Here is a 27,446-nt window from a genome sequence, read left to right on the forward strand (position 1 = left end):
GAGAGATTGTTTCTTGAAGTGTAAAAGTTCTCTTTCCAAAGAACGAAATTCGTTGTTGTGCAAATATTGGACAAACACTTATAAGGTGGAAGCAGTCTTCTTTCGATTTAAGATTACACAGTGAACAAAATTGGTTGAAGCTGTTATTATATGGCGTTCCATTAAGTCCAAGAACTTCGCACCTCGTCTTAAATATTAAAGATATTTCTTTGTAAGTGAGCGCATCATTGAAATAATTTGCTTCCAAAAGGTTCAGCTTTAATTGAGAGTAAATGACTCTACTCTCCGACATCTGAGCTTCTTCAATAAATGCATCTTGCACAGAACTTTCGTGGGCTTGAATTATTTTGTAAAGTTTTTCCTTTGATTGCATCAAATTACTATGATCAAGAGTTATTGCTTCTCCACAAGCATTTCCCAGCTCATTCCACTTCGCCAACCACCAATCCGCATTTCTTAATTCGTACAGTGCCATTTGTTTTGTCAGTCGATTGTCCGGTTGAGATAGAACTTTTAACCTTTTTTATGAATCGGAAATATTACCGCTGTTTTGAATGATGTTGGGACTTCCTGCTTGTTAAAAACGTCATTAAAGAGTGATTTGAGTTTGATAATAAGTGCTTCTGTACCGTTCTTGAAGAACTCATAAGCAATACCGTCTTCTCCAGGAGCTTTATCATTTTTGGCTTTCAGAATTACAGCTTGTATTTCAGCAAATGTGATTTCAGAGTCCAGTATCTCATCCGTTAAAAGTGGTTCAGCATACAAAAACTGGTCGCTTGACTTGCCACATAAGATGTTTTTGAAGTGGCCAGCTAGATCTTCAGCAGATACTCCAAGCCCTATTGTAAAATTTGATCCGTTAATCATTTTCGTGATTTTCCAAAACTCTTTACAATCTTTAGTTTGACTTAGAGAAAGGGCTTGTTGGTTTTCGTATTCTGTCTTCTTTTTAAGACAGAGATTTTTATAGCGTGTATTTTCTTCTATGTACCACTGTTTCAAATTTTGACAATCAGAGTTTCGAACTGCATTCAAGAGAGTAAACGACTTATTTCGAGCTTTCATACATTCTTTGTCAAACCATTCCTGTTTATAACTCTTGTTTCTACAACTTGTGGGCTTATTTGCGGAGTTTCTAATGCAAGAAATAAGTTTGTTTGAAAGTAATTCTGTTGAGTCTGATGAATCGTTAAGGAGTGATAGGTTGTTGTCGAGATTGTTGCGATACAAATTTATTTCATTTTTTTTCCATTTAAGTCGTGGGATGAGCTGTAGGTTCTTTACAGTTGACGTCATGTTGTCTGCCCATTCAACCACGATAGGCATATGATCAGAAAAGTTTTTAGATTGAACTTCGAATCTCGTTATGTGATCGTGCCAGTCATTATTTAGCGCACAGTAGTCAATAACAGATTTTCCTTGTCCGCCTATAAAGGTGAAATTACCATCTTTATCTCCATCTGTACAGCCATTTAGCACTAAACAATCATACATCTGTAACAAGTGAAGTAGGTTGACACCATTTTGGTTGCAAATTGTGTCTTTTGAAATTCTACTATTTAGGTGTATTGAAGTGTTTTGGGTTCTGTGTATTGTTGTTATTTGTGAGTTACTGATTCTTGCATTCAGGTCGCCCATTATAAGAACGCTTTTGTTTGCTAAGCGAAGCAATATTCGATTTAGGTTTTCATATTCTTCAGTCCACTTATTACAATTCATATAAATTGGTAAAATGTACATATCGGTTTTTTGTATACATTTTATAACAGTAATGTTTTCGATTTCTTCATACTTAAAAGATTTTAGTAGAGAAGTTTTTATCCCGTACAGGTTTCCGCCGCTTGCACGTCCCTTAGAGTATGTTTTTATCGCTGGTATAGAATATAGTTTGTAACCCTTAAAGTACTTTGTAAATTTACTAAGATTTTCAGTTGTAACATGTGTTTCATATAAGAAAAATATATCAAAATCATTTATATAGTTAAAAAAATCTACAAAAAAAAGTTTATTATTAAGCCCTGACACATTATAAGATAACATTTTAAAATTACAAATAGGTATTGAGCTGACGGCTTGACAATTTCAATTTTGTATAAAAGTACTAGTATTAGGTCGATTTTGATGAAGTGGCATCACTGATGAACCATCGTCAGCTGGATTAGACCATTCATTATGACGTTTGTTTGACAGCATAGTTCTTTTGACGGCTTCGAAATCGAGTTGACCAAACATTTTCAGCAGGTGTTTTTCTCCATCTTCATTTTTATACATCAGTAAATTGTTTTCGTTTAAATAAAAAATATTATCAGCAATCAATAAAGAGTTGTTTTTAATGAGTACTTTTGCATTTTGGTTTTTTGTTTTGATAATTTTTCTGTAGCTAAGAAGTATTCTTCGTTTGAGTTGCGCATGTTTCGTTAGATCGCGTTGTATAAATACACCTGTTCCTTTGAGCTTGGAAGAATTTTGCAGCATTTTGGTTGCATTCTCGTTAGACCCAACATTTATTTTGATTTTTATGATATTATTGTTTTCGCTGATTTTGGTTGTTTCTGTCATCTGGCATGATTCACCGAGCAGCAGATTCGTGATTGTGTCAATCTTAGGTTTTGGATCAATTTTTTCATTCGGCAGCGTTAAAATGATGTTCTTTCCCTTGATCTCTCTGCATTGCGCTTCCAATTCTTCCTCTAAAGCATAACATCTTGTCTCAAAAAGTTGTACTTTCAAGGATAACTCATTGTTTTGCTTTCGCAGTGAATTTATCTCATCATTCAACTTATTAAAATCATCCTTCGTAGCTAACCGTGCGGTCGCTTTTTCAAGTTCAGTTTGAAGAGAATCATCGATGATTCTTTTTATTTTTTTTAAATCTTCATTTGAGATGGACATGTTTTTTTCAGTATCGAATAATGCTACTGGAGTTATATTAAAAATTTTTGTTTTCGTGCAAGGATTTTCTTCTGGTGAGGTTAGGTTTAACTTTCTTTTGTTCTCATTCATGAGATATAGTAGCTACTTTATAAATTGTTTTGAAGCTTAAATAGCTAATGTTACCTGGAATGTTTGCACTTTTTCGGAATACAATTGCAAAAACTTGTATGTTTTAATATTTAAAAGTTATTTTTGTGACTTTAACTATTAAAAAATTGAAAAAAATTCGAGCGCGATTTAAAATTGAACTAACTACTTTCACAACAGAGTTGCCAAAATTAATAGGCTTTTTTTGCACTTGGTACCAATAACTTCCTAGTAACTCTAGATTTGATAAAAACTTTTACCATTCTGCAATCCCCTTTGGACGCGCATATTTTTAAAAAAGTTGGCCACCTACGTTCCTATGGATTTTTTTTATACCACAGGGGTTTGAAAATTTCCATAAAATATTTTTTTTTTACATTTTGCATCGAAAAACAAATTTCAAATTTTTTTTAAAGAAAAGATGCAATAGTAAGAAAAACTTTTAACTTCTTATGTAGCGAGCCAATTATTGTAGAAAATCATAAAAATAAGAAATTTATAAAATTCATTCATTCGTGGTTGTGGTTAAAGAAAACGTAAGATGATGAAATTTAAAATACACTGAACTAAAAAAGCTAATATTTTCTAAACTGGTTGCGATAGAAACTTTTTCTATTCGGTTTCAGAACAGTCAAAAGTGCACCTATCAGCCATTTCAGGCTTATCCATTTTCTACCGGACACCCTGTATATCTATATGGATCAAGTGGGATAATAAAAAATGGCTATTGCCTTATTTTGTGTACTGTGACTTTGAACTACTACAGTTGATTAAAAAAAATCGCAGTAGATTTTATTTAACAAGCAAAATACCCGTATGTTGATCTAACAGTCAGAATACTTTTCTTATTACAACCAAACTTATGTACAGAATTTAAATTAAGCATTTGTACTTCCTTTTAGATTTTTTTTTTCACGAATCCAGGCTCTATCTGTTGGGCCAAAAAACATTTTAAACAGTGTTAACCTTGGTATTTTGCAAATTTTTTAGAGCTGGTTTTGGGTTAAGAGCAGATTTTGAACATATCAATACTATTTATTACAAAAGAATTTTTTTATTATTTCCTTAAAATTTGAATTGAAGAAGTGCAGTAGATTTGATTAAGTCGCAGTAGATTTATTTTTTGCAGGAAATGCAGTAGATCTACTGCAATTGCAGCAAAGTGTCAACGCTGGTTTTAAGTACTAAGCAGTAGATAAATGTGCCCTTAATTATGAAAGTGGACTAAGTCACTCCCAAAAATGGCATCAAATCTAGCCTTAAAATAATTATTATTTAAGGGGTAAAGTTTGAAAGCGAAATCGCAGTAAATAAACTTCTTTATTGCTCCCCTAGTGATTTCATAAAAGAAATATAATTAAATCGTTAGGTATAAGGAAATTATTATGTAAGTTTTTCTTCAAACAATGCAAAAAGTGACTTAGTCCATTTTCATAATCATGGGCACAAATATACTTAAAGGAGCGAACAAAATCTATCTCCATATAAAGCATCACGAGCTAACTACCAGGCAGCATGGAAAGAAACTTCCCAGGTACCAATATACAAATGTGAACGCACCCAAGAAACCATATTCCAGTTATGTTCTGTTCATTGAACAAACTCTTGTTCTCGAATCTCGACTCGACTGTCAGATGTCAGAATTTCTACTGTCGGCATTTATTTTAGGGGGGTTCACATTGACCAACTTACCGGACAGACCGATTGTCATTTTGCCTGATGGCTGAATTATATTTCTCGTTCACACTCATCAGACAATTTTCATCAAAACCCATTTTTCATCTTATTTTTAATGTATCTTTCACCTATTCTGCTCTCAAATTCAAGAGAGTGGATTATCACTGTCTGCCGGACAGACATGTCGTTCAATTGACTAACATGTCCGTCCGACCACCAAAAAATCAAAACTTTTTGAAAACCATCCGGCAAACCGGACAGGTCGTCGGATGGGTGTTCACACTATCAAAACAGCATCAGATCAGATAGTGTGAACACACATCCGACGGCCTGTCCGGTTTGCCGGATGGTTTTCAAAAAATTTTGATTTTTTTGTGGTCGGACGGACATGTTATTCAATTAAACGACATGTCTGTCCGGCAGACAGTGATAATCCATTCTCTCTAATTTCAGAGCAGAATAGGGTAAAGATATATTAAAAATAAGCTGAAAAATGGGTTTTGATGAAAATTGTCTGATGAGTGTGAATGAAAAATATAATTCGGCCATCAGGCAAAATGACAACCGGTCTGTCCGGTAAGTTGGTCAATGTGAACCCCCTTCGTTCGTTTGTGTTGTGAAAAAAGACATTTTTCATGTTTACTTTTTCTCTAATTTTTACATAAGAAAACAATGAATTTCACAACTTTTTCACGATTTTCTCGATTTTTTCTTCAAAATTTTAAAAATCAATCAACTAAACAATATCAAAAGAATACAAACACTTCAACAAAATGCATTCGACGAATTGTCATAAACCACAGGAACCATTCACATTCGTTTTCTTCAACAACTTCTATCCCTCCGATAGGAATTATCCTAGGATTCAGTTTCTTTTCTAAAAAAGACGACGAAGAAACACCAGAAGACAAACTCATTATGACAATTAAACGTTCTATTCTAGCTATTCAACGAAAAGAATACGACAAAGCTGAACAAATGCTTCATTTAGCTCTTCGCATGGCTCAGGATCTCCAACACAAAGATGGAATCACTTATGTTTATGATGTTTTGGCCAATTTGGCAATGGAACGAGGGCAATTTAAAAATGCAGAAAAACTATTTGCTGATGTTATGAGAAGACTATTTGCCAATGGAGAATCTGAAGATAGTCTTAAGGTATATTAGGCATTTGTGGGGTGTGGGATTAACCAGACTTGAACTCTGACATCTTTCTTGTAGATTATCCATATGAGTTCTAAAATCGCCCATATGGCACATTTACAGGAAAACTTTGAGAAGGCCACACAAGGTTTTAATTGGGCTTTGGATAAGTTGAAAAAACTTCCAGATTCTGAAGATTTGAACGAAATCAAAGCTATAACTTGTGATTGGTAATACCTATATTTTTATTCTTTGAAAACACAAACTTATTCTTATTCTATTGGAATAATTCTGAAATTTTCAGGTATGGACAGTTGCTTGTCGAACAGCAAAAATATGCAGAAGCTAAGAAGTGTTTCGAGGAAGCATTTGATATATTTCTTAAAAAGTATGGTGAAACATATTCTGAACTTGTTCCTTTACTTAATAATTTAAGTGTTGCAGCATTGGGAGTTAAATAATTATATTGTTAATTGATTTTTATTTATTTATAAGTTAAAATTGTCTTTTTTTTAGCTCCATGACACTAAATCAGCAAGAGAATACCTAAAAATGGCACTGGAACTTGTTAAAAAAATTCCCGAAGCCACAAACGAAGGTCTTTTACAAGCCAATTTGGGCTTAGTTTATCTGCGAGACGGATTGGCTGAACAAGCAAAATCAACTTGTTCGTATGCATATAGGTTAGGGAAAAAAATGCAGGATGATGATTCTGTAGAACAAGCAAATTATTGCTTGGACGAGATCAAAAAGTTTACAAACGACAAAAAGGAGTAAGTTGTGGATATTTGTTTGTTGTATTTATATTATTTGAAGAGTCTAAGAAAAGTTAATGTAATTACTGTAATATATATTGTTTTGACTAAATTTATGTTTTTTTTTTGTTAATAAAACTAATATAGTTCAAAATGAAGGGAGTACATGAAAAGTATGTGGGATCTCCTACAGCGAACTTGCATAGAAAAAGTTAAAACTCTGTTAGGGGTTTTAAATGGACACAACTAACAAGGCAAAGAAACATGGTGGTGAAATTATGAGGCTAAAACAGGGTATTTTAATTGTAACGGGTGTGACACAGTTGCATAATTTTTTGTTCTACTATTCACTAAATTAAGTACTTAATAGCATCAACACCTCATATATTCAGTTGTTAGTATATGTTTAAAATAATATTTTTTTAACCTATCTTTCAACGTCTCAAACTCTTAAGATTAGATGTACCTAACGGGTGTGACGTTAGAAAATCGATTCAGCCTGCTTTGGTGACTAAGAAGCTATATTGTAGATTTTTGAATGAAAATTCGTGGATATCGTATTCAATATGATAGGAGATTTAATTACGTTTCCAGTAAGCATATATTTCAATGAAGTTAATATACAAAATATATGTGTTTTTATAGAAATTAAAAAAATTAACGGGTGTGACATATTTTTGTAACGGGTATTTTTTGTATTTTTTTCAAATATATGTGGTCGGTCTCATAAGGAAACCTCGTAACTCCACTTTTTTTTGAAAATGACTTTTGAATGCCACTTTTTAGAAAATTTTAAGTCATTCCGAAAACTCTAAATAGACTTAAATTCAAATTTTGCACAGCACGTTACTCCCCAACTGCTCTGTAGTCTATCTACTCTTTCGTCTCTCCTGTAAAATTTTGATTTTGGGAGTATCGAGGTTTCCTTATGAGGTCGACGATATGTAAACATTAAGGGCCAGTTGTACAAACGTGGTTCAACCTCGGATCAGGAATTTAACTCGCCGATTTCGGCGGATTAGCAGTGGATCAACTTTGGTTCAAGGATGGATTTAGCTATTTCAACCTATATGGACCTAGAACCAGTGCTAAAAATCAATTTTACCACTGAATTCAGAAGATAAAAGTTGCTGAACCACGGATTAAATATTTGTACAACTGGCCCTAAAGAAAAAATCAATATCTTTAAATTTCAAATATTAAAGCACTATTTACAGAGTAAATAAATTTTTAGGGTTAGAATCCCAGTATATATCAGAAAAATTGACTCTCGATTTTTTGAAGCAATTTTTTTCAATTTTGTATAAAAATGCGCGTTCACCGTCAATACTGTTTACTCTAGGGTTTTTAAAGCAATCCTTGCTTTGAAAACTTTTAGAATGTTAGTTTTTCTTATCTTTTACGAAAAAAAATTCTCAAGTTTTTAAATTTTTAGATTGAGGTATATACAAAAAATTAAACAAATGTGAAATTATTAAAGCAGAATGTATAAGTATTTTAATAGCATACATTTCTTATATTGTCACTTTCATTTTTTGCCTTTTGGTGGTCAACTTCCGTGGAATTACCAAACAGTTATAAGTAAAAAGAAAATGACATTAAAAACTTGTCACTAAGAGTCACACCTCGAAGTGGAATATAGTATCTACAAAAAAAAGAAGTGCGCCCAAATTCAAGCAAAGAATATGGAAGACCTGTATCGGAAGGTGGAAGAAATTTCGTCCGACCATCTTCAAAATAGCCTCCCAAAGAAGAAGAAATATTGAGGAGATTTACTTACCAAAGTTCATTAAATTACTTAAGCGAAATATCCGACGTCACATTGGAAGTTAGTTAGGCGGTTAAATTCTCCAAAATGGGAAAACCTGTTGGGCCAGACAAAATATCAATGGACGGAAAGTTACCTTCTTCCAATCTACAAAGAGTAAGGTGATACGCGAAGCTGTGACAATAATTAACCTTCGATTAAGCTGATGTCACACACCGTGAAGATATCGTTGAGCGAATCTCAGTTAGCCGACTGTGGAAAATAATTAGGTTGTCTAATGAGCAATGTGAGTTTGTCGTGGCTCGTGGGTAAGCCAACCGACAACAGGGAAGCGTCTTGAGTCCTTTGCTCTTTATTAGTAACGGAATCATCGTGCATCAGTTATTCTTTGTGGATGATGGAGTAATCATAAGATAAAATCTAACGAGTACTTGACATATGGGTGGATGTTCTAGAAAGAAGTGACTACCTCATCAGCGCGAAGAAGACAATGCCTATTTTCTGAATTAAGCTGCTTGTGATGACAATTTCAGTCATCGAGTAAGCGTAGGATGGATGGAATGACGCGAAAATTCTGCTACCTTCTGTGATCCAAAAATGACCCTCAGCTGAAATGAAGGCTCTCCGACGCAGCTGTGCGCCCAGCACACACAATGTTGGTCAGTGTACAAAAAGTATGAGAGTAAGTTAGCGGCAGCTGAGATGAAGATGCTTCGTATGACATCAGGAGTTACAAAGCTTGATCTAGTTAAAACCTCAAAGATCTGAGGAAGCCTTTATGTTAAAAATACAATCTCTCAAAATAGAAAACGACCGGCACAGTGGGTATTCCCATGTTCATAGAAGAGATTTTGAAAACAAATGAAAAAGGAAATATCATGCAACGTTCCAATACGACCGCCAAGTAATAGCGTTTTCGTTTGGTCGTCCGGGACTGTCCGGAATTCTCCCGAACGATTCTGAAACTGATCGTTTGGCACTCAATGACAGTTCTGATTCTGAAAAGAAGAGAAAATCGATTCCGAATTTTGAGGCAGAATCAAAACCAGAATCACGCACACATGTTCACACTTAAGACGTCAAAGTAATGAAATGTCATTCTTTGTTGTTCATTTCTCAATTTTAAGATTTTTAACTACGCACAAACTTTAAACTATATTAAAATAATGTGAAGAAAACAAAACAAAAATAGATAACTTAATAATAATAAAAAAAATAAACAAAACAAAACTTTCATCAGACCTTCGCATTTGATGTTTCACAAATACAAAGAAACCCAAACTTCAGAATCAAAAAAAGTATCCAACTCTGATCGTTTGGCATTCCGGATCGGACAGTCCCGGACGCTTCTAAGAATTCACAAACGAAAACGCTATAAGAAAAAAGGTAGGTCTTAAAAATTCCTAACACACTCAAATGCAAAACCACCAGTGTTCAGTTGGCCTTAGAAATGGAACAATACAAAATCTAGAGGTCTGCCCCCTATTTCTGAGGTCAACCCCACAGGCAAATCCCTATTGCTAAGCAGATACGTGAAAAAAATTTAATCCTCTCGACATCGATATCGTAACAGCGCCTAATAAAAGGAAGAAGATTTGATATGTCGATCCCATAAACACTATCCTCGTCTTTTTGACTGCAAAATTAATGCTAATCTCTTTACTCTTTCGATTGTGTTAACATCATCTGCATAAGCAAGGACCGTTGGTCAAGAAGTAGCAGCATAAATCTAGTATAGCAATGTTTTTGCTGCTAATCAGTTCGTTTGAATTTTAGACATCCAAAGGGTTGCTAAAGGTCTCCTTCCGTGTGCCCTCCACAATACATCGCACTTATTAAATCATGATATTAGGTATGTTCTAACAAGTATTACTTTAAGTTCGAACATTTCACGTTCAGGTTCGAACTTCGTTTCCCAAATTTTCTTTTCTACACTTGCATCATCCATATCCGAGATTGATAGTAGGTCTCTCGAGCATAGGCGTCATGTTAGGTGTACAACCTAACGGGAACTAAGGGCGCCACCATTTGCCCCTATTACGATTGTCGCTTGAACTAAAACGACTCGCTCTTAAATCCAAAATTGAGGCTCGAATAAGACAATTATGGTGTCATTGGGAAAAACAGCGAAAGGGGAAAGGAACTGTGAAGTAAAATGTCTGATTCAACACAAATTGGCGCTCGTAGAGCAAATCGTTTTCTTGTCGTTTTAGAACAAACGACAGAGATTATTTCCATTCGAACTAGATAAACCATTATTAAACCAAGGCAAATTAAAAAACTAATGAGTTAGTACTTGTAAATATGTTACATCCAAAAACGTTCTCCCATCTTGACCTTCTCCAGTGAGTCAAGATGTACTCAGCTCACAAAGATGCAACCAAAAACTGTTTCTTTTTTTTTTCATAGAGCAAGGAGTAAACTTTTATTTTGTATAAAAAAATAATTACAATTAAATTCAACTTGTTTACCTCTCTTTACAACAATTTCACATTTATTCCTAAAGTCTAATTCAACAATAGCAATCCCAACTGTAAGTTCCTTTTGCAGCCATTTAGCTGTATTTCTTAAAGCACAGCTACAGTTTTGTCTTATTTAATTTAAACTCTTACAGCGACAATAAGTTCACTCCCTCTCGCTATATTTATCTATACCTTATTCTTTTTTTTTACACAGTCGCTGGAAAAGGAAACTTATTCAAAGTTAGCTATGAACACCATTAGACCAACCCCAGCTAATAGCGCTGAGATTTCTTTGAGTGACTGACCAAGTTTAGTTGACTCTTCCAACAACTCAGGCAATACACTCACAGTTGCGATATAAATGAAACCACCAGCAGTGAATGGTAGAACCCATGTAGCTGCAGCATCTCCACCAGCACCCATCAATGCCAATGAAGTGCCTGCAAGCGCTCCCAACGCTGTCACAAGTTGCAACATCATTGCTTTACGTTTCGAGCAACCAGACTTGATGAGAATGGCGAAATCTCCAATCTCGTGCGGGACTTCATGGAGTAGAATTGTGATTGTTGTAATAATGCCAATGCTATTGCCAGCCAAGTAGGAGGCACCTATGGCGAGACCATCTGTGAAATTGTGGGCAAAATCGGCTGCCAAGTTGAGATACCCAGCAATCTCGACTTCATCGTGTTTCTCTTCAACTTTTTTCACCGATTTCTTGGGTGCCGAATCTTTAGATTTTTTGGATTTTTCATCAGTTTTGGGCTTTTCCTGGGCGGCAGGAGCACTTTTTGTTGGACCATGACTGTGACCATGTCCTCCCTTAATTAAGCGCACGAGTTTCTCGACGGCAAGGAATGTAATTATCCCACCGAGCACCCAAAGCCCGATGGTCATGTCGTGGCCGTGGTCGTGGGCTTCTTCACCGTGACTATGTTTATGGCCATGACTGTGGCCGTGATCATGGTCACCGTGAGTATGTGGGTGTGCCGCATGGGGAATAAGATGGAGGAATGCGTCACCTAAAAGGCCGCCGGAAGCGAAGGCCAAAAGGATTTTCAATCTCGGTCTCATTGCCTCGCTGTTGTCCAGCGGGATAATGTACAACAGCACAAATGGTGCGGCACTGATGAGCAGAGTGGACCCGATCGAATGGAGCCAAATAGTGGACATATCTTAAAATGAAAAAAAGGGAAAATAAACAACTCAATGTTGTGCTCCTTACTCACCCAATGGAGCCTGTGGTTTTTTTGTGGCTTCTTGGTGATGATGAGCGTGAACATGTGCATGATGATCATGATCATGTTCATGATGGTGATGGTCATGATCATGTCCGTGATGATGATGGTCATGATGCTGATCATGATCATGGTCATGATGATGATCATGATGATGATGTCCATGTTCATGAATATGTTGCTTCGCTGAACTCGAATCAAAGTTCTCATTAGCTTCTCTGGAATATTTAAAACTTGCAGGTTGCTGAGAACCGTGTGATTTACAAATAGCCGGCAGCGATAGGAAAACAACAAGAACCATTGCGGCAATTGCTACATTTCTCTTCCATTTATTTTTATTTTCTATTATCGTTGTTTGCGATTTGCCGCATTTTTTTATGGAAGAAGAATTTTCCATCATGGCAACAGGAAAATTTCTGTGATGGTGATGTGGGTTTTTTTTAAATTTTAATATTATTCAAATAACCAAGCTTTTTATTTTTTTTAACACGTCACACAGTTTATGCATTTACACAACAAAGTTCAGCAAAAAATGAAATTGAAATGTCAAATTTTGGTCCAACACGATGAATTTTTTTTTAGAAAGGAAAGGATGAACCGGATGAAAGTTGCTGTGTTTTTAGATGAGAGAAAAGGAGATAGGAGATGAATTATATTTTTTTTTTGTTATCAGAAGAGAGTATATTGTCGTTTTCCAAAATTCAAGGAGTGACACTCCTAGCTATATAATCACTCCAAAAGGAGTGATCTTTGTATATAAATATATAAATTTGTATAAAATTTATATACAAAGGAGTGATTTCAAATTCCAAAATTGAAAAAGGAGTGAATTTTTGGAGTTAATTCTTCACTCCCAAAATTTTGAAGGAGTGACGGAGTGATTACCAATACTTCTACATTTGACTTCATGGACTGCTTGTCAAATTGTTCGGTGGTTGTTTTAACTTTTTTTGTGAAGGAAACTATATTTATTTACAAAAAAAAATCAATAAAGTATTGTAAAAAATCACTAAAAGCGAATTTCAAAGATTGTGTTATTATTTTATTCATTATTTCGTATTACAAACACATGCAAAGCAAACTTCAAATCACTCCACTTGTCAAATTCTTCGTGAACAAATTCCAAAATTGCACGAAAAAGGAGTGATTCACTCCCATAATTTTGGAAAACGACAATAGTTTACAGGGATGGCATAGTCGGTATGGTAGAACAAATATTTGTTTTTGTGCTTCTACAGTTACACAGCGATTTTTTCTCGCATTCAACGTTTTCATAAATTGTTGAGTATGAACACCATTGTATATATATTTCTATAGTAGCTCTGTTCTATTGGAGGTGGTAGTCTACTAATATAGATGTTTTGGTTAATCTAGTACTATCAAAGCTGAAACACAATCACGCTTTGCCGTCGATTTTGACAACTGCGAAAAGTTCAACTATGGGCCTGGCTACACAGTGTTGTGCCCAATCACGTTCCGATTCACATTTTCTAGGAACAAACGTCAAAAAGAGGAAAATCCTCACCCCTCTTGCCTACAACCTGACTGGTTAGGCGATTGAAAAATCACCGTGTAGCCAGGCACTATAGGAAATCTGTGTATCCTCACACAATGACGCTTTTCTTACGTTCTTTTTGACAAACGTAAGGAAACGTAAGAAAGCGAGCAAAAGTTCAACCAGACTGAACTTTTGCTCGCTTTCTGACATTTAACAGACATAGTTACAGTCACCCACATTACTATTGCGCCAAATGTGAATAAAAAAAAATAAATTATTGCAAAACTATGTGTGTTTTTTAATTTCTCTATATAGATTTTGCACAAAAAAACGACATCGAGATATTTTAAATCAAAACAATTTACGTATTAAAAACAAAAAAAATTTAATGATGTTTTAGACTGAGTTTTATTGTTAAAAACAATATATTTTGATTGGTTTTGTTTTTATAACTATAGGATTAAAGAATAAACAAATTTCTATGCATTTTTTAAACACATTAATATCCTTTTTCATTTTTCCACAATTAAATCAAGATAAAGACTTGGCCCAATAATTTTGTGAGTGACTGTGTTTTTTTTTATTTGACAGCAGATTTTATGTTGCAATCAGCTCCCAACTAACAATTTCGATGTTATAACGATGGTGAGAAGCTTTTTGTCATCACTAATTTCACACCTAAAAGACTCATATAACCCTGTTTATCATCAAAAAGGCCCCCTTTTTTTACTCCTATTAAACCTATAAGAAGTACGATGAAATACTCCTGTAAAGTTTTTCATCAGTAGCCGAATGTGGTATTCGATCCTATAAATGTGCGAGAAGTACACTGTAAGACTACTGTAAGGTTTCTCATCAGTAGCCGAAAGTGGTATTCGATCCTATAAGCCTACCACAGAATTCTTATTGGAAGCATAATAGGGCTAAAAAAATAAAAATAAAATGAAAAAAAGAGAAATTATTTTGAATTTATATATATATATATTTATTTTAATGTTCATTTAAGCACTCTAGGTATATTACAACAATATGAAGCACTTTTTGCCGAAGCAAACTCTTGACTTTTAAATTCAGCATTGCATGCTTCAGTGGCTGCAGCCAACCAAGAAAGAATCAAAATATGCATGTTATTTTCCTTTCCAGCAACGGTGGTGTGTCAGCGCCATGTTTTTCATCTCCACCACTGGAGGGTAATGCCTCAATTGGATTCAAGACAACCTGAATGATGAGTTCAACGAGCTCTTGCCTGACAATTACCTTCTTATTCAAGCGCCCCAACCAGCCAATAGATGCCAGTGTTTACACGCACTGAGCTATCCAACTGAGTGTTTTTCGAAGCTTCCAAGTGAAAGTCCAACAACAAACGAATGTTTGTCGAGTGTAGTTGGGGATACTCCAAAAGTTTGAATAACCTTGAATAGAAATAAAATGATATTTAAAATTTTTGGGAAAAAATAGAGGTATACGGTCCAAATTGTCTTACCTTATCACAGAGTCCTCGACGACAAAAGCTTGAAGAAACTTAATAATCATAGCAATCGACTTCTGGTCCGTCAATTCAACAGTCTTGTGTATAAAAATGAATGGCACCAAATAGGTCATAGTTATACAAATTTTATATATCACTTGAGTAGCCATATTTCCACTGGTTTCGTTATCAGTTAAAGCAGCAGTCAACATTGCAAAAACTCTTGAATCCATTTATCCTTCTTTTCGACTTCATGACGAATCAAAGCACCAATAAACAATGGCATATAGATTAGCACAAGAGATCGCAGACGCATCCCAACAAGATGGTGGTAGTATGAGGCTGCTGGTTGCCGAAAGCAAGCATAACCCAGCGGTAGTAGTATAGTAGTAGTTATAGTATGTGGAAGTAATAGAAGTATGAGAAGACATCAGCATCATTAAAATAAAAATCCATGAAAATATATAAACAAATTAGAAACTATGCAATTTTGTTTTTGAGATAAAAAAAATTATTTTTGCAATTTTATTTTGTGGATATCTTAAGATTGTTATAATATTTTCATTAATTTTTTTTATTATTATATAAAATTTTCAAAAAAAAACAACATTATGGTAACTTGCCTCAATAATAGACACCAGAAACTTTGCACATACCTTTTTCTTTTTCTGAATTTTATCCTCTTCTTTCTTGAGAAGAAAATCGACAATGTACTCTTTGAAAAAAACTTTCACATTCACGTACTTTTTCGATGGTTTTGTTGTGATCGTGGCGTCCATAACGTTGACTTAATTCACTAAATAATGATCTCTTGACAATAAAAACACAAAGGGATTTGTTAGTGTATCAATTTTGTTTTTTATTCAAGCGAGATAACTTACTTTCCATTAAGATGAGCATCTTCCATCAGTTTTCGGAATTCATCTCTTTTCATTGCATTCCCCATGGAGGTTGTACTCATCCCATGCAGGTTGATACCCACCGTAGCCCGGGGGCGGTATACCAAATGTCGGTAGATTGAAGTTTTGCGGATGCATTTCCTGGTGGTATGGAGGATTCTGCTGATGCTGTGGAGGTAGTTGGGAATGTTTTTGTGGAGGAATCATTTGAGAAGGTGGTGCAGTTGCTGCGGTGCATGTTGCTGATGTGACGGAAGTTGTTGCTGATGTTGTTGCTGCTGTTGTTGCAATGGAGGGCGCACCTATAAATGAGTGAAAAAGATTTTAGAAAATTGAAATAAAACTCCTTATCGTACATACATACAGTCCGTAACACATGGATAGCCTCACCCATAGTATTTTTAAAAATCATCTATTTCTTGTACTTTTTAGATGCGAACATATTGTACTTTTAACTGAACAGCAAGTAGACACTACTGTGTCAGGGATGCAGACAAGTTTTAATTGATTTTTTTCTGTAGGAACAAGTTTGCCAACTTAGTTTTTATCCACATTTTTATCCATCATTTGTGAGAAACGGGGCCGTGTCCTTCTAAAAAATGATTTGTTGGACTTTAATATTATCCTGGCATTAATATTAAGCCCATTGAAATTTGGTTTTATAAGGTGGCATCGAGATTCGTTCGTTGCTGCCCAAGGCATAGCGTATAAGTTGAGCTTCGGCAGGATTATTGAAACGCACATAATTTTAATTAGCAATTGTTATCATTGCGCCTTGGGTGAAATTTGTTTCTCCATCGACACGTTTTGTTCCATCGATAAGAACTCACCTGAAATAAATAAAATATAGGTTTTCAATGGTGTGTATATTGTTTGTATATTTTATTTGCACTTTTTAACAAAATAATAAAAAATAAGGCACTCGCTTGCCTGAATATACATTTCAATAAATGGTACAGTTTATTAAGAGATGCAGAGCCGGTTTTAGGGGGGGGGCAGCCTGGGCCGTCGCCCAGGGGCGCAAGAATTGAGGGGCGCCGCAGGCGCCCCGAACTTTTACAAAAGTTATATAAATAACGAAGTCTTTCCAATCGATGTTTTATTTTTTTTTACATTCACAAAGGCGCCCCAATTTTTTTCTATTTTACATTTTCAACGGCGCTCGTATTGTTTGTCCTAAACTTTTTGAAGAATGAAGGCGCCCCCCAATTTTGGGTTAATTTATTTGGCTTCCGGAAGGACAATGGTGTCCAAAATCTTCGTTCATCTTTGAAGAACAAGGCGCCCCCATTTCTAAAGCAATCCTAATATTCCTCCTACCAATTTAATTTTTGCAAAGGTGCCCCTATAATAATGAATAAGGAAAGAGAAGGGAGACGGACAGAATCCCGAAATTAAAAATCCAGAAAGCCCAAAATCCAGAAAACCCAAAAACACAAAATCCCGAAAACCCAAAATCCAGAAATGCCAAGAATTGACAGCTTCTCCATTTCTTATAAAAACTACGTTTGTGTGTGAGAATAAAAAAATAGGTCTGTTCGTTGTTTCCCCCTCCAGGGCACTCTAAGTCATTTCAATTAACTTTGAAAAAAATCAGAGTTTCTCGGGTTTTCATTTTACATCATTTAGTTTCATCAGCGAACATCGAACACAGAGGAAATAACTCTGGTTGAAAAAGGAGCTACAAAAAACGCTTGACAACGAATTCGGAGCGACCCAGAGTGCCCTAGAGCTCACAACGAACAAACCTTATACTTATAAAGGTATGTTGTTTTCGATTAGCCGTCCGGAAGCGCCTGGAATCATTAAGAAGCGTGCTGCAAGTTTTTTATTCTCCTAGTGAAAAAACAAAAACAAAATACTTGATTTTTCACCAATACAGATATTAAATTTTAGAATTGGGTGGAGGTGATTCAAAGTTTTTTATTGGATTTCAGAATGAGTGAATCATTGAGTGATTCCAATCGAAAACGACATTAATGTACCTAGTTGAAAAAGTTTTTGAAAAAATATTGTTCAAATAAAACCAACTGTACCTAATCTTTAAATGTGTTTAAACAAAAAAGTCAGAGATAAAGGTAGTCTTGTCAATTGAGCCTAAATGACATGAATAATTAATTTTTTTTTTAAGTTAACCTTATTAAGTTAATACACTGCACATTTTTAATAAATGCATTAACAAGTATATGAGGGGTACGACATAATCTGCTATTGCTTTTTTTCGTGATTTTAAAAAATTGTTTTTAGATGAATTTTTTTTTAGAGGCGCCGCTTGCAATCTTGCCCAGGGGCGTCGGTAGTGCTTAAACCGGCCCTGAAGAGATGTGAACATTTAATAAGATGTGAAATACTTTCAGCCTAGCCAGCTTATTCCAAAATGATACGAGTTTAACTAATTTTTTTATTTCTATCTACTTTGAAATATTTTCTCTCCTAAAAGTCCCACAGCAGCTCCAGCTGACATCAATTTAAGTTTTCAACCAAATAGGTACTAACTATGTAGGTATCAAAAAAATTTTTAAAAATTGGAATTTGGCACGAGCCCCTGCCTTCTTTTATGTAGTAATAGTAATAGAAGTACCTACTTATATGTTTTAGACTGTATTCTTTATTACGACTGGGATAAATTGGACACAAAACGCAGTCGGGGTTAAGCAATTTACCTCAAAAACGACCCTTACTAATAGATTTTTATATTATTCCATTGAATGTATTATATTATTGAGAAAATTTCTCCAGGGATAACGTTTAACATTTAGTTAAAAATTAAAAAAAAAATGCAAATAAAAGATATAATATTGTAAATAAAAAAAAAGGAACAGGGTTTCCGTGAAAAAAATTATGTATCAGTTTTTTTTTTTAATTTCTTAGGAACTTTGATATTTATTCGAATGAATTCTTTACAATTTGACTTAAAACTACCAGGTCATTAAATAATAATAAAAAAGGTTCATAATATTGCAAAATTTTATACAGAATAAGTTCAAAAAAGAAAACAATTTTTTTTTCTAAATTTCATCTTTTAAACTTAATTTCTCGAAAACTACTTAATGAAACAACTTGAGTCAAAAACCAAAATAAAGGATAAACTACCAGCTTTAAGAAAAGTTATAGCACAGAACTTTGCGTGCATTTTTTAATTTTTAATATTTTTTTTTCATGGCTAATCGAGAGGTAAGGACTTAAGGGGGTTTTACTGTACCAAGAAAATGAAAAATTTTCCTTCCAAATAACTTCTTAGTCACTTGGCACCTATTTGAAGGTAAAAATTTGCGGAGCGAAATTCGTTCTTCTGCTCTACCTTAGGATTTAGATGAAAAGTGCACAAAATCGCTTGTGCCAGTTTCAGCGTTTTTTCTTCAAGTACCACTGCTCTAATATCTGAGCAACAACAAAAAACAAGTAGCATCTTGGATTACTATGATTCCAATTTAATGAAAGCAAAACGACCTTCTCATAGACTCCCAACAGGAATCAGAAAGCTCGACAAGTATATAAAGGAAATTAAGAATTTTTATAAGAAATAAAATGTTTATCTATTATTTTTAACTTAATTTTTGTTTTATATGTAGCATGCTTCAATTTAACATAAGTTTGGATACAGTTTGAACAAAGTATTTTTGTTTTTTCTATAAAAACAGAGTGATAAAACAAATTGAACTAAAATGAACTAGGTCAGAACTTGTTCAGTAGCGTGATTTGAACTTATTTGATGATTACTCAAATGAACTAAGGGCTCTGTTATAGCTATCAGTAAAATCCATTATATATGAGCTATTTTGAACAAAATATTGATGAAATAAGTTTCGACCTTATTTTAACTATTTTTTTCAAAAAGAAGCAATGCATTTGGTGTTAAATTTTATTCACAAACCCAATTTGAACAAAGCCATATATCCAAAGTTCTTGTTCTAGGCTCTAGGGGGATTTTTTAGTACATATGATTGTTGAAAAAAATAAAATGTACTGACGCAAGAAACTATCTGTGGCACTTCTATAACATAATTATTTAATAAATATATTTTAAACTTACAATTTAATCCAATTTTAAAGATTTTTCTTCGTTATTACCATGTAATCTCTAGCACGAACCATCAAATCAGAACCCACACGATTAGCATTTGATTAATTATCTGGAGGATAGATGACTTCGAATTTGCCAAACAAATTGCTTTTAGTTAGCACTCCCACTTGCGCCAAAGTCGTAACACAAGCAATGTACCATTCATATCCCTTTTCCAGCTAAGACATTCAATACTTTCTGTCAGGATTGACATGATATCATCGAAAGTAAGCATGCGAGCTATAAAATAAAATGAAAAATGAAAGTTTTCTCAAAAACATGAGAAGCCAAATTAACTTACTAATACTAACCATCTTTAAAAATCACTCTTTGCTGTTGAGTGGGAAATATCTTTTGTCGCTCTTATGCAGCAGTGGGTGATGTATGTAGATGCCAAAGTGTCTCGGACACAAGTTCCTCAGTACATCGTTTAACAAAATTATCATAGCTCTTGTCTTTGATTTTCTTGTTTCGATTCGCATCGGTTTTTGAGAATTTCACAATGACTTGCTGCACTTATTCGTCATCGTCTTCTTCGTTGATTGACTTTTCCTCCACTTTGGTACCACATACTTTGCAGCATTGTCTATGGATTTTGTGCTAATATACGATTGTTTGTCGTTCGCCTTTGGCTTGTTTTCCATACGCCATGATGGCAAAGTGTTCGCCTTTGAAACGATCATAATATTTGGATTCTGTGTTCATGGTAAAGTCGACTTTGACATAATTGCTAAAGGGTTTTACACAGCAATTTACCAAATTGGTCGAATCGAAATTGGTAATATGGGTTTTGGTGAGATATGTATAACTAAATTGTCCTGCAAGTTCTTTGAGAGAAACACCGGTATCTACGAGAAAGGGAGCGGATTTTTTGGAAATGTCTTTGGAAAATAATAAGTGGCTTACCTCTTCACTCTTTCATCTTCGTCCATTTTTTTAATCATATTTAAGAATTGATGATGAATTACTTTTTTCGTGTTCATAGGAGGAAAGGAATGGTTTTAAAGCTTGAAATGGTTCGAAAAAAAAATTGTTTTCAACGAGAAAAATAACACAAGCATGTTTGACGTTTTGATATTGGGTGCGTTCAGTCACCTATCGGATAGGTTTTCTGGGATACCCATATCTGCAATATCTTTTTGAACGAAAAGCTATCAAGATAGTTTGCCAAAGCAGCTACATAAAAAATATTGAAATAATAGGTGTGTTTTTTTGTTTATCTATATAGATTTTGTGCAAAAAAACGACATCGAGATTTTTGAAATCGAAACAATTTACGTGTTAAATACAACAAAAACTTTATCTGTATAGATTTTTCAAAAATCCAGATAATTATCCAGATTTTACTTTCTCTCGATAGAAAACAGTATTGCCAAGGTATTTTAATTGTTGTGTTCATACAAAAATATCTGAAAATATTAACAAAAAAAAAAAGCGGAGAAAACGAGGTTTGAAAAAAACTCTCATAGAAAAAAATAATCAAAAATTTGTTTGACATGGTTGCATTGAAATGTTAATATCTCGAGATATACGCAATGCACTTTTCAGATAAAAGTCTTAAATGGATCCTGATAAGATTGTTCAACAGATATGTATATAAAATTACCAAAGTTTTTTCGAAAAATTAGAAAAAAAAATAAAAAAGTTTCCACATTTGATTTTTAAAAAATCGAAAAAAAATTCAATATGGCTACCTTCAAACGCTTATAACACAAGAACGACGCAACTAATGTTAATGGTCATGGTCTTAAAATGAAGCTAAGAATATACAGATCATTTTTGGTTTTTTGTGAAAAAAAAAATTTTGAATCCAACATGGATGCCATAGCCATATGAAAATTTTTCTTTGCATCCAACATGGATGTAATGGCCTTCCCACTTCGGAATTAAAATAAAATAAAATTAAAAGCAACATTTTTGACAGACAGCTGCCAAAGTATAGTACAGTGTTGCCAAATGTTTTCATGGATTTGAAAAATCCCGATGTCGTTTTTTTGCACAAAATCTATATAGATAAACAAAAAAACACACCTAATATTGAAAAAATAATAAAAAAGAAATATTGATAAGAGGAAATTGTTTTAATTCATTTTTTTGTATAGTACTTGCCCAATCGATTTGACTATCTCTTGCAAATATATTTTATTTCAAGCTGAATAATAGCGCGAAAAGCAATAAAAATAAAAAAGGCCATAATGTTTATCAGCTGATCACTCGGTGAGGTATACGTATACTAAAAATTCTCGCATGTCTTCATATTATTTTTGGCAGAAAATATTTCGGCTGTTGAACGCACCCACTAATTTTTTAGTTGGTATTTCAATTTTGTTTCATCATTTGAAACATGAGTCCAATCTCCAGTGAGAGTCGAAGTAATAAATAGGTATGCAAAAAGAAATTATCTCGTCAAAGAAATAGAAAATCATCGACGTCCACCACAATCATGGTATACCATGCACCACAATATCAACATAACAGAAACAGCAATCGAGTTGAGATGATAATCTTACTGCTTCTGCGACTGGTGTCTCTGTTTCAACTCCAGAAGCATCAGCAGCAACCTCGATACTAATTTCAAGTGGAGGATAGGATCAATAATTCAACGGGCTCTGGAAAAGATCATAAATCCACTTGCCTTTTTACTTGGTCTTGTTCAATAGCTATTGATTGCTTTAATTTAGCTGGTGGGTTCTCTTCCATGACACGTGTGGCATTTCTTTGTGCTTTCAATAGACGAATCTTTGTACGTAGTGAGATGAACGATTTTTCAAATTTTGCCAGTGTCCTTGGTTGATAAAAGTTCAGTTGATTCATAACAGATTTGTCCAAGTTCTTCTGAAAGTGATATTTTTATTTAATTAATTTTATTACAAGTCAAGTGTATACTTACGCCTCTTAGCGTATTTTCTTGCAATTGCAATTCACCGATTTGTGACCTTAGAATTAGATATAGTTTGTAGATCTTTGTGAGTCTACTTGAACTTTTCCAAATTAATATCAGATGCATTCAAATCAAACAGCCATATTAGTCTTCGCACGGCGGGAACAGCGATTCTCCTGTAAAAACCTTCGAACATGTCAGACCATTATGTCGATGCTTTTAATATTACCCCCCTATTCTGGCAAACCTTACAAGTCACAAGAACTCCAAAAGGTGAGCTAAAATTGATTTTGTGAGGTTTTTGTATACATAAACTTTCGAATTTGTGATCTGCACCGAAAGAGGTCACAAAACTCACAAGTTGGATTTTTGCTAGTAAGAAGTTTGTGAGAAACAAATCTTCACAAAATCGAGTTATGATCACCTTGTGAGGTTTTTGTGACTTGTGAAGTTTGCCAGACAGAATGGGGGGGTTGGTTTTGATGATGATTCTTTTGGACGAATTTTGGATTCGTAGAATACTATTTGAGCTTCTTCGAAGCTACCACTAGCACAACCACCATTACTGGTGCTGCTTCAGCCTGAATTGCGACGCGGCACTGAAATTCGTATTAAGGCTTGGCCACACCGAAGGGTACATTCCAAACTGGAACAGCAAAATTCAGCTGTGGAAATTTTTTCGTACAAGTACCCGTACCGCTACCGCATGTACCCTTCAGTGTGGCCAAGCCTTTAGTTGAGCTTCGGCAGGATAATTGGAACACAAATAATTTGAATTACCAATTGTTATCATTGCGTTTTGAGTGAGATTTGTTTCGCCATCATTTTGTTCCATCGATAGGAACTTTGTACTGTTGATCAAAGTGAAGACTTCGATAAATAGTACAATGAATGGGACGCACACCAGATCCGTTTATAGAGACACTACATGTATATGTGAGAAACCTATTTTTATATCACCTGAAATAAATAAAATATAGTTTTTTTTTAAAGGGATCTTGTATTGTATTTAAATACATTTAAATAAAAATTAAATAAATAATAAATTTATTTGCACTTTTTAGTAAAATAATCAACAAAAAATAACGCACTTAGGGCTCAGTTATAGCTACCAGTAAAATCCATCAGTAAAAATTTTGTTTTGCTGTTTTGAATACTTTAATCTTTTATTTTGAGGAAAATTTTGATGAAATAAATTGAAGACATAATTCCACTAATTTTTTCAAGAAGAATCAATGCATTTTGTATTAAATTTTATTCACAAATTCATTTTATAAATTTTACTGATGAAATTTCATTTTACTGAACAGCTGACTGCCAAATGCCCAAAAAAATTCCATTTCGTTTTACTGATGGCGTTCCACTTTTTTACTGTTCCGGTGCCATCATTAAAAAAATTACTGATGAAATCAACAGTAAAAAAATTGCTTGAGGCGAGAATGTCAAATAAATATTTAATTTAATGACGTAAATTTACTGATTGCTATAAACGCTCATCAGTAAAAGATTTCAGATTCCTGATGTTTCAATTTTTACTGATGGATTTTACTCATAGCTATAACTGAGGCCTTACCTGAATATAAATTTAACTAAATGATGAAGTTTATTAAAACACTACATATATTTTGGCGTCCTCAAAAGAACAATCGAGAAGCTGAGTATCATGCCTTCTATAATCCTTTCCAGATGCTACATTTTGTACACCTGTAAAGCTTTATAAGAATAAAATTGTTATGATGATAAGAAGCTTTTAATGACCTCTGTCGCGGATTCCTATAGGATTAAATGCTTCTCGACATCGTTATAGTGTGCTTATAGATAATTTTCTCATCACACCTATAATCCCACTATAAGATACTCCTAAAAAGTTTTTTAGAAGTATAAATATCAGCGTTTACTGATAATTTTTTTACCGTGGGTAGTATACCAGCCTTATAGGTGCGAATAGCCCTTTAGACTTGCAACCCGTAAGCAAAAATGTTAGTTGGGCTGTTCAAAGTCAAAGTGACAGAAGCGCGCTTTGAGGATTTCTCAACGTAACGCAACGAAGCGACGCCCTAAAGCGTGATTGTGTTTCAGCTTTCATCTACTCATGCGCTTCTTCCCGAGTAGATACGATTTGTATTGAATTCGTTGAAAGTACGTTCCATTGAAAACCGCTAGTTAACTACTAGTAGTACTTTGCCACCTCCCAAAGGAACATGGCTAGTACTATCATTAAGTCGAATTTGGTATTAGTTCAAGTCACCACTATTTTGAGGTGGCGCTCAGTGTATTTATTTCATACAAATTCTGCTTTTTCAAGCTATCACCAGACTTCATGATAGTACTATGGAAATATACAGGTTGATTCAGGAGTAATGTGCCAAAAAGCTAGAGCGTGTAGGTTGAGATGAGACAAGAAAAAAATCGTATCGTCTTTTCCCCTTCGTTTAGCGGGGAGGGGCAATTAAAAAAAAATGACTTAAGGCTTAACTACATACACCACTTTTTGGAAAAGTACAAAAGTGAAAATATTTTTTTTCTGGCTAGCGCAATTGTTTTGTGAAAAAGAGTATACAAATTGTTTTTTAGACCAAAAAATAAGCTTTCTGCATCATTTGTTTTATTTTTCCAGCCCGAAAAACTATACTAAAATGGGTTTGAAAATTTTCACTTTTGTACTTTTTCACTTTTTGAGCCAATGTAGTTAAGCCTTTAAGGCATAACTACATACACCACTTTTTGAAAAAGTACAAAAGTGAAAATATTTTTTTTCTGGCTAGCGCAATTTTTTTGTGGAAAAGAGTATACAAATTGTTTATTAGACCAAAAAATAAGCTTTCTGCATCATTTGTTTTAATTTTTCAGGCCGAAAAACTATACAAAAATGCGTTTGAAAATTTTCACTTTTGTACTTTTTCACTTTTTGAGCCAATGTGGTTAGTACGCAGATCGCGCTAAACTAAATTTTATCTCGACAATTTTTATCTCTACACGCGTTCGCTAAAAGCCAAGATAAATTTAAATTTAAAAATAACGGCTTATACCAGCTTACATTCAATATTACATTACATATTTTTTTTACCTGCAGAATACCTTTTTTACGCTCTCATTTTGTTTTATTCCTCTTCTTTTATATATTCCAAGATTTTTTTGCCTCTTATTCCTTGCAGCAACAACAACAACCACAAAAATGTAAAAATTTATCTGTGAAAAAATGCGCTGAGCATTATTTCGCGAGCTAAATTGAGTGGAGACTTTTTGCAAAAGTAGTAGATGAGAATTCGAATTTAGCGCGTGAACTGCGTACTACCTGGCTAAAAATCCTCGCTAAAATTTATCTTTGGAGAAAATTTGTATGAAAGATAAATTTTAGCGCGATCTGCGTACTAGGCTTAAGTCTTTAATTTGGAAAAAAAAATGATTAAAAATCAATGGTTACACCTACAATAGGTGTGTTTTTTATTACAACCGGTCTTAACTGGACAAAAAAAACGCAGTCTGGGCTAAGCAATTTACATGTTAAATACAACAACACCTTAGCCCCTTGGGCTTAGTTGTTTAGCCCGGAGATTTCTCTGGGCTTAACTTTTTGAAGAGTTTTAAATCTGTGCTACCAAACTCATTTTTCCATAAATTGTTTAGAATTTGTTTAAAAACGTGAAAACTCATGTTTGGAAGGACAAAATGTATTAAAATAGTTTTGCTAGCATACATTTTTGTATCTATTTGTAAAACATACATGAAAAATACAAGAAAATGACGAAAGCGAAAAATATGACAACTCTAAATTTTTGTTGTGTTTGCTGTTTTCGGAACATTCAATATACAGTGCTGCCAAGATTTCAGGTTAAGCCCCGAGGCGTTTTTTTTTGTCCAGTTAAGACCGGTGGTAATAAAAAACACACCTTATAACGTGTTAAGGTTTGGCCACACCGGAGGGTACGCGGTAGAGGTACAGGTAACGGTACGGGTATTTGTATGGAAAAAATTCCAAACTGACACATCAACGTTCGGGTGTGGAATTTTTGTAATACAAATATCGTTGCCGCTACCCGTACCGCTACCGCGTACCCTCCGGTGTGGCCAAGCCTTTATACCTTTTTGTAAAGCCAAAACACCATAGTCCTTTATAAGAAATCTAAACAAAGCTTTTTTATGTCACAGTTTTTGAAAAATTAATTTTTAAAATCAAAATTTTGAAAACAAAAATTTTCAAAATTTTATGTAATTAAATACTAATTTAGTTTTTAAAATTCTATGCTCTTATTTATTTTTAAACAAAAATAGAAAAAGAAAAATAGAGTTGTCATATTTTTCGCTTTCGAGTTTTTCTTATATTTTTCATGTATGTTTTACAAAAAAATACAATAGGGGTATTCACGATCTAGTGCAACAGGCCTAGTAAAAATCGTCGCCTCAATAAAATAATGTCGTATATTCGGCTACTTTTGGGAAAACGCAATTAAAGTTCAGATTTTTTTTTTCTCGAAAACTGTACGGTGAATTTTTTTCAAAATATCATGACATATACAGAAAATATTTGTCTATTGAATTATGTTAGAATTATTTCAATATTCCAATCCAGAAA

The 27,446-nt window shown here is 34.0% G+C and overlaps 3 protein-coding genes and 1 long non-coding RNA gene across 16 annotated transcripts; 1 reads left to right on the forward strand and 3 right to left on the reverse strand.

The window, feature by feature from the left end:
• Positions 1-513: 513 nt before the first annotated feature.
• LOC129921023 (uncharacterized) lies at positions 514-1,497 on the reverse strand. The gene has a single exon (XM_056002643.1). It carries the CDS (start codon positions 1,495-1,497, stop codon positions 514-516), a length of 984 nt encoding a protein of 327 aa, XP_055858618.1.
• Positions 1,498-5,301: 3,804 nt separating this feature from the next.
• LOC129920909 (tetratricopeptide repeat protein 19 homolog, mitochondrial-like) lies at positions 5,302-6,711 on the forward strand. 3 transcript variants are annotated; one of them, XM_056002427.1, is made up of 4 exons: positions 5,302-5,859; positions 5,968-6,074; positions 6,149-6,296; positions 6,361-6,711. In XM_056002427.1, the coding sequence occupies exons 1-4, from the start codon at positions 5,374-5,376 to the stop codon at positions 6,619-6,621; spliced, it is 1,002 nt and encodes a 333-aa protein (XP_055858402.1). In that variant the 5' UTR covers positions 5,302-5,373; the 3' UTR covers positions 6,622-6,711. The 3 variants fall into 3 exon arrangements, with proteins under 3 accessions (XP_055858402.1, XP_055858403.1, XP_055858401.1); XM_056002428.1 differs by having other exon boundaries at positions 5,923-6,074; positions 6,149-6,232; positions 6,361-6,539; XM_056002426.1 differs by having other exon boundaries at positions 5,303-5,859; positions 5,923-6,074.
• A 4,113-nt stretch (positions 6,712-10,824) lies between these two features.
• On the reverse strand, positions 10,825-12,655 carry LOC129920907 (protein catecholamines up). The gene is made up of 2 exons (XM_056002425.1): positions 12,056-12,655; positions 10,825-12,001 (listed from the first exon to the last, which is right to left on the reverse strand). The coding sequence occupies exons 1-2, from the start codon at positions 12,462-12,464 to the stop codon at positions 11,061-11,063; spliced, it is 1,350 nt and encodes a 449-aa protein (XP_055858400.1). The 5' UTR covers positions 12,465-12,655; the 3' UTR covers positions 10,825-11,060.
• Positions 12,656-14,544: 1,889 nt separating this feature from the next.
• LOC129920910 (uncharacterized) lies at positions 14,545-24,458 on the reverse strand. 11 transcript variants are annotated; one of them, XR_008773429.1, is made up of 12 exons: positions 23,965-24,457; positions 23,654-23,833; positions 23,396-23,472; positions 22,883-23,059; positions 20,899-22,827; positions 20,304-20,840; positions 19,963-20,232; positions 16,290-16,759; positions 15,912-16,231; positions 15,687-15,840; positions 15,046-15,372; positions 14,545-14,974 (listed from the first exon to the last, which is right to left on the reverse strand). It is a non-coding gene; the product is annotated as an uncharacterized LOC129920910 (long non-coding RNA). The 11 variants fall into 11 exon arrangements; XR_008773427.1 differs by having other exon boundaries at positions 22,883-23,049; positions 23,298-23,472; XR_008773428.1 differs by having other exon boundaries at positions 23,298-23,472.
• Between the last annotated feature and the right edge of the window lie 2,988 nt (positions 24,459-27,446).

This window comes from Episyrphus balteatus, chromosome 1, assembly GCF_945859705.1.
Source record: "Episyrphus balteatus chromosome 1, idEpiBalt1.1, whole genome shotgun sequence".
NCBI classification, from domain to species: Eukaryota; Metazoa; Arthropoda; class Insecta; order Diptera; family Syrphidae; genus Episyrphus; species Episyrphus balteatus.

Coding starts and splice junctions, on each gene's coding strand:
- LOC129921023 (XM_056002643.1), bottom strand. CDS start 1,497: ATGTATGATTGTTTAGTGCTAAATGGCTGTACAGATGGAGATAAAGAT.
- LOC129920909 (XM_056002426.1), top strand. CDS start 5,374: ATGAATTTCACAACTTTTTCACGATTTTCTCGATTTTTTCTTCAAAAT. Junction 6,075..6,148: donor AAAGCTATAACTTGTGATTG/GTAATACCTATA, acceptor TGAAATTTTCAG/GTATGGACAGTTGCTTGTCG. Junction 6,297..6,360: donor TAAGTGTTGCAGCATTGGGA/GTTAAATAATTA, acceptor TCTTTTTTTTAG/CTCCATGACACTAAATCAGC.
- LOC129920907 (XM_056002425.1), bottom strand. CDS start 12,464: ATGATGGAAAATTCTTCTTCCATAAAAAAATGCGGCAAATCGCAAACA. Junction 12,002..12,055: donor AAAACCACAGGCTCCATTGG/GTGAGTAAGGAG, acceptor TTTCATTTTAAG/ATATGTCCACTATTTGGCTC.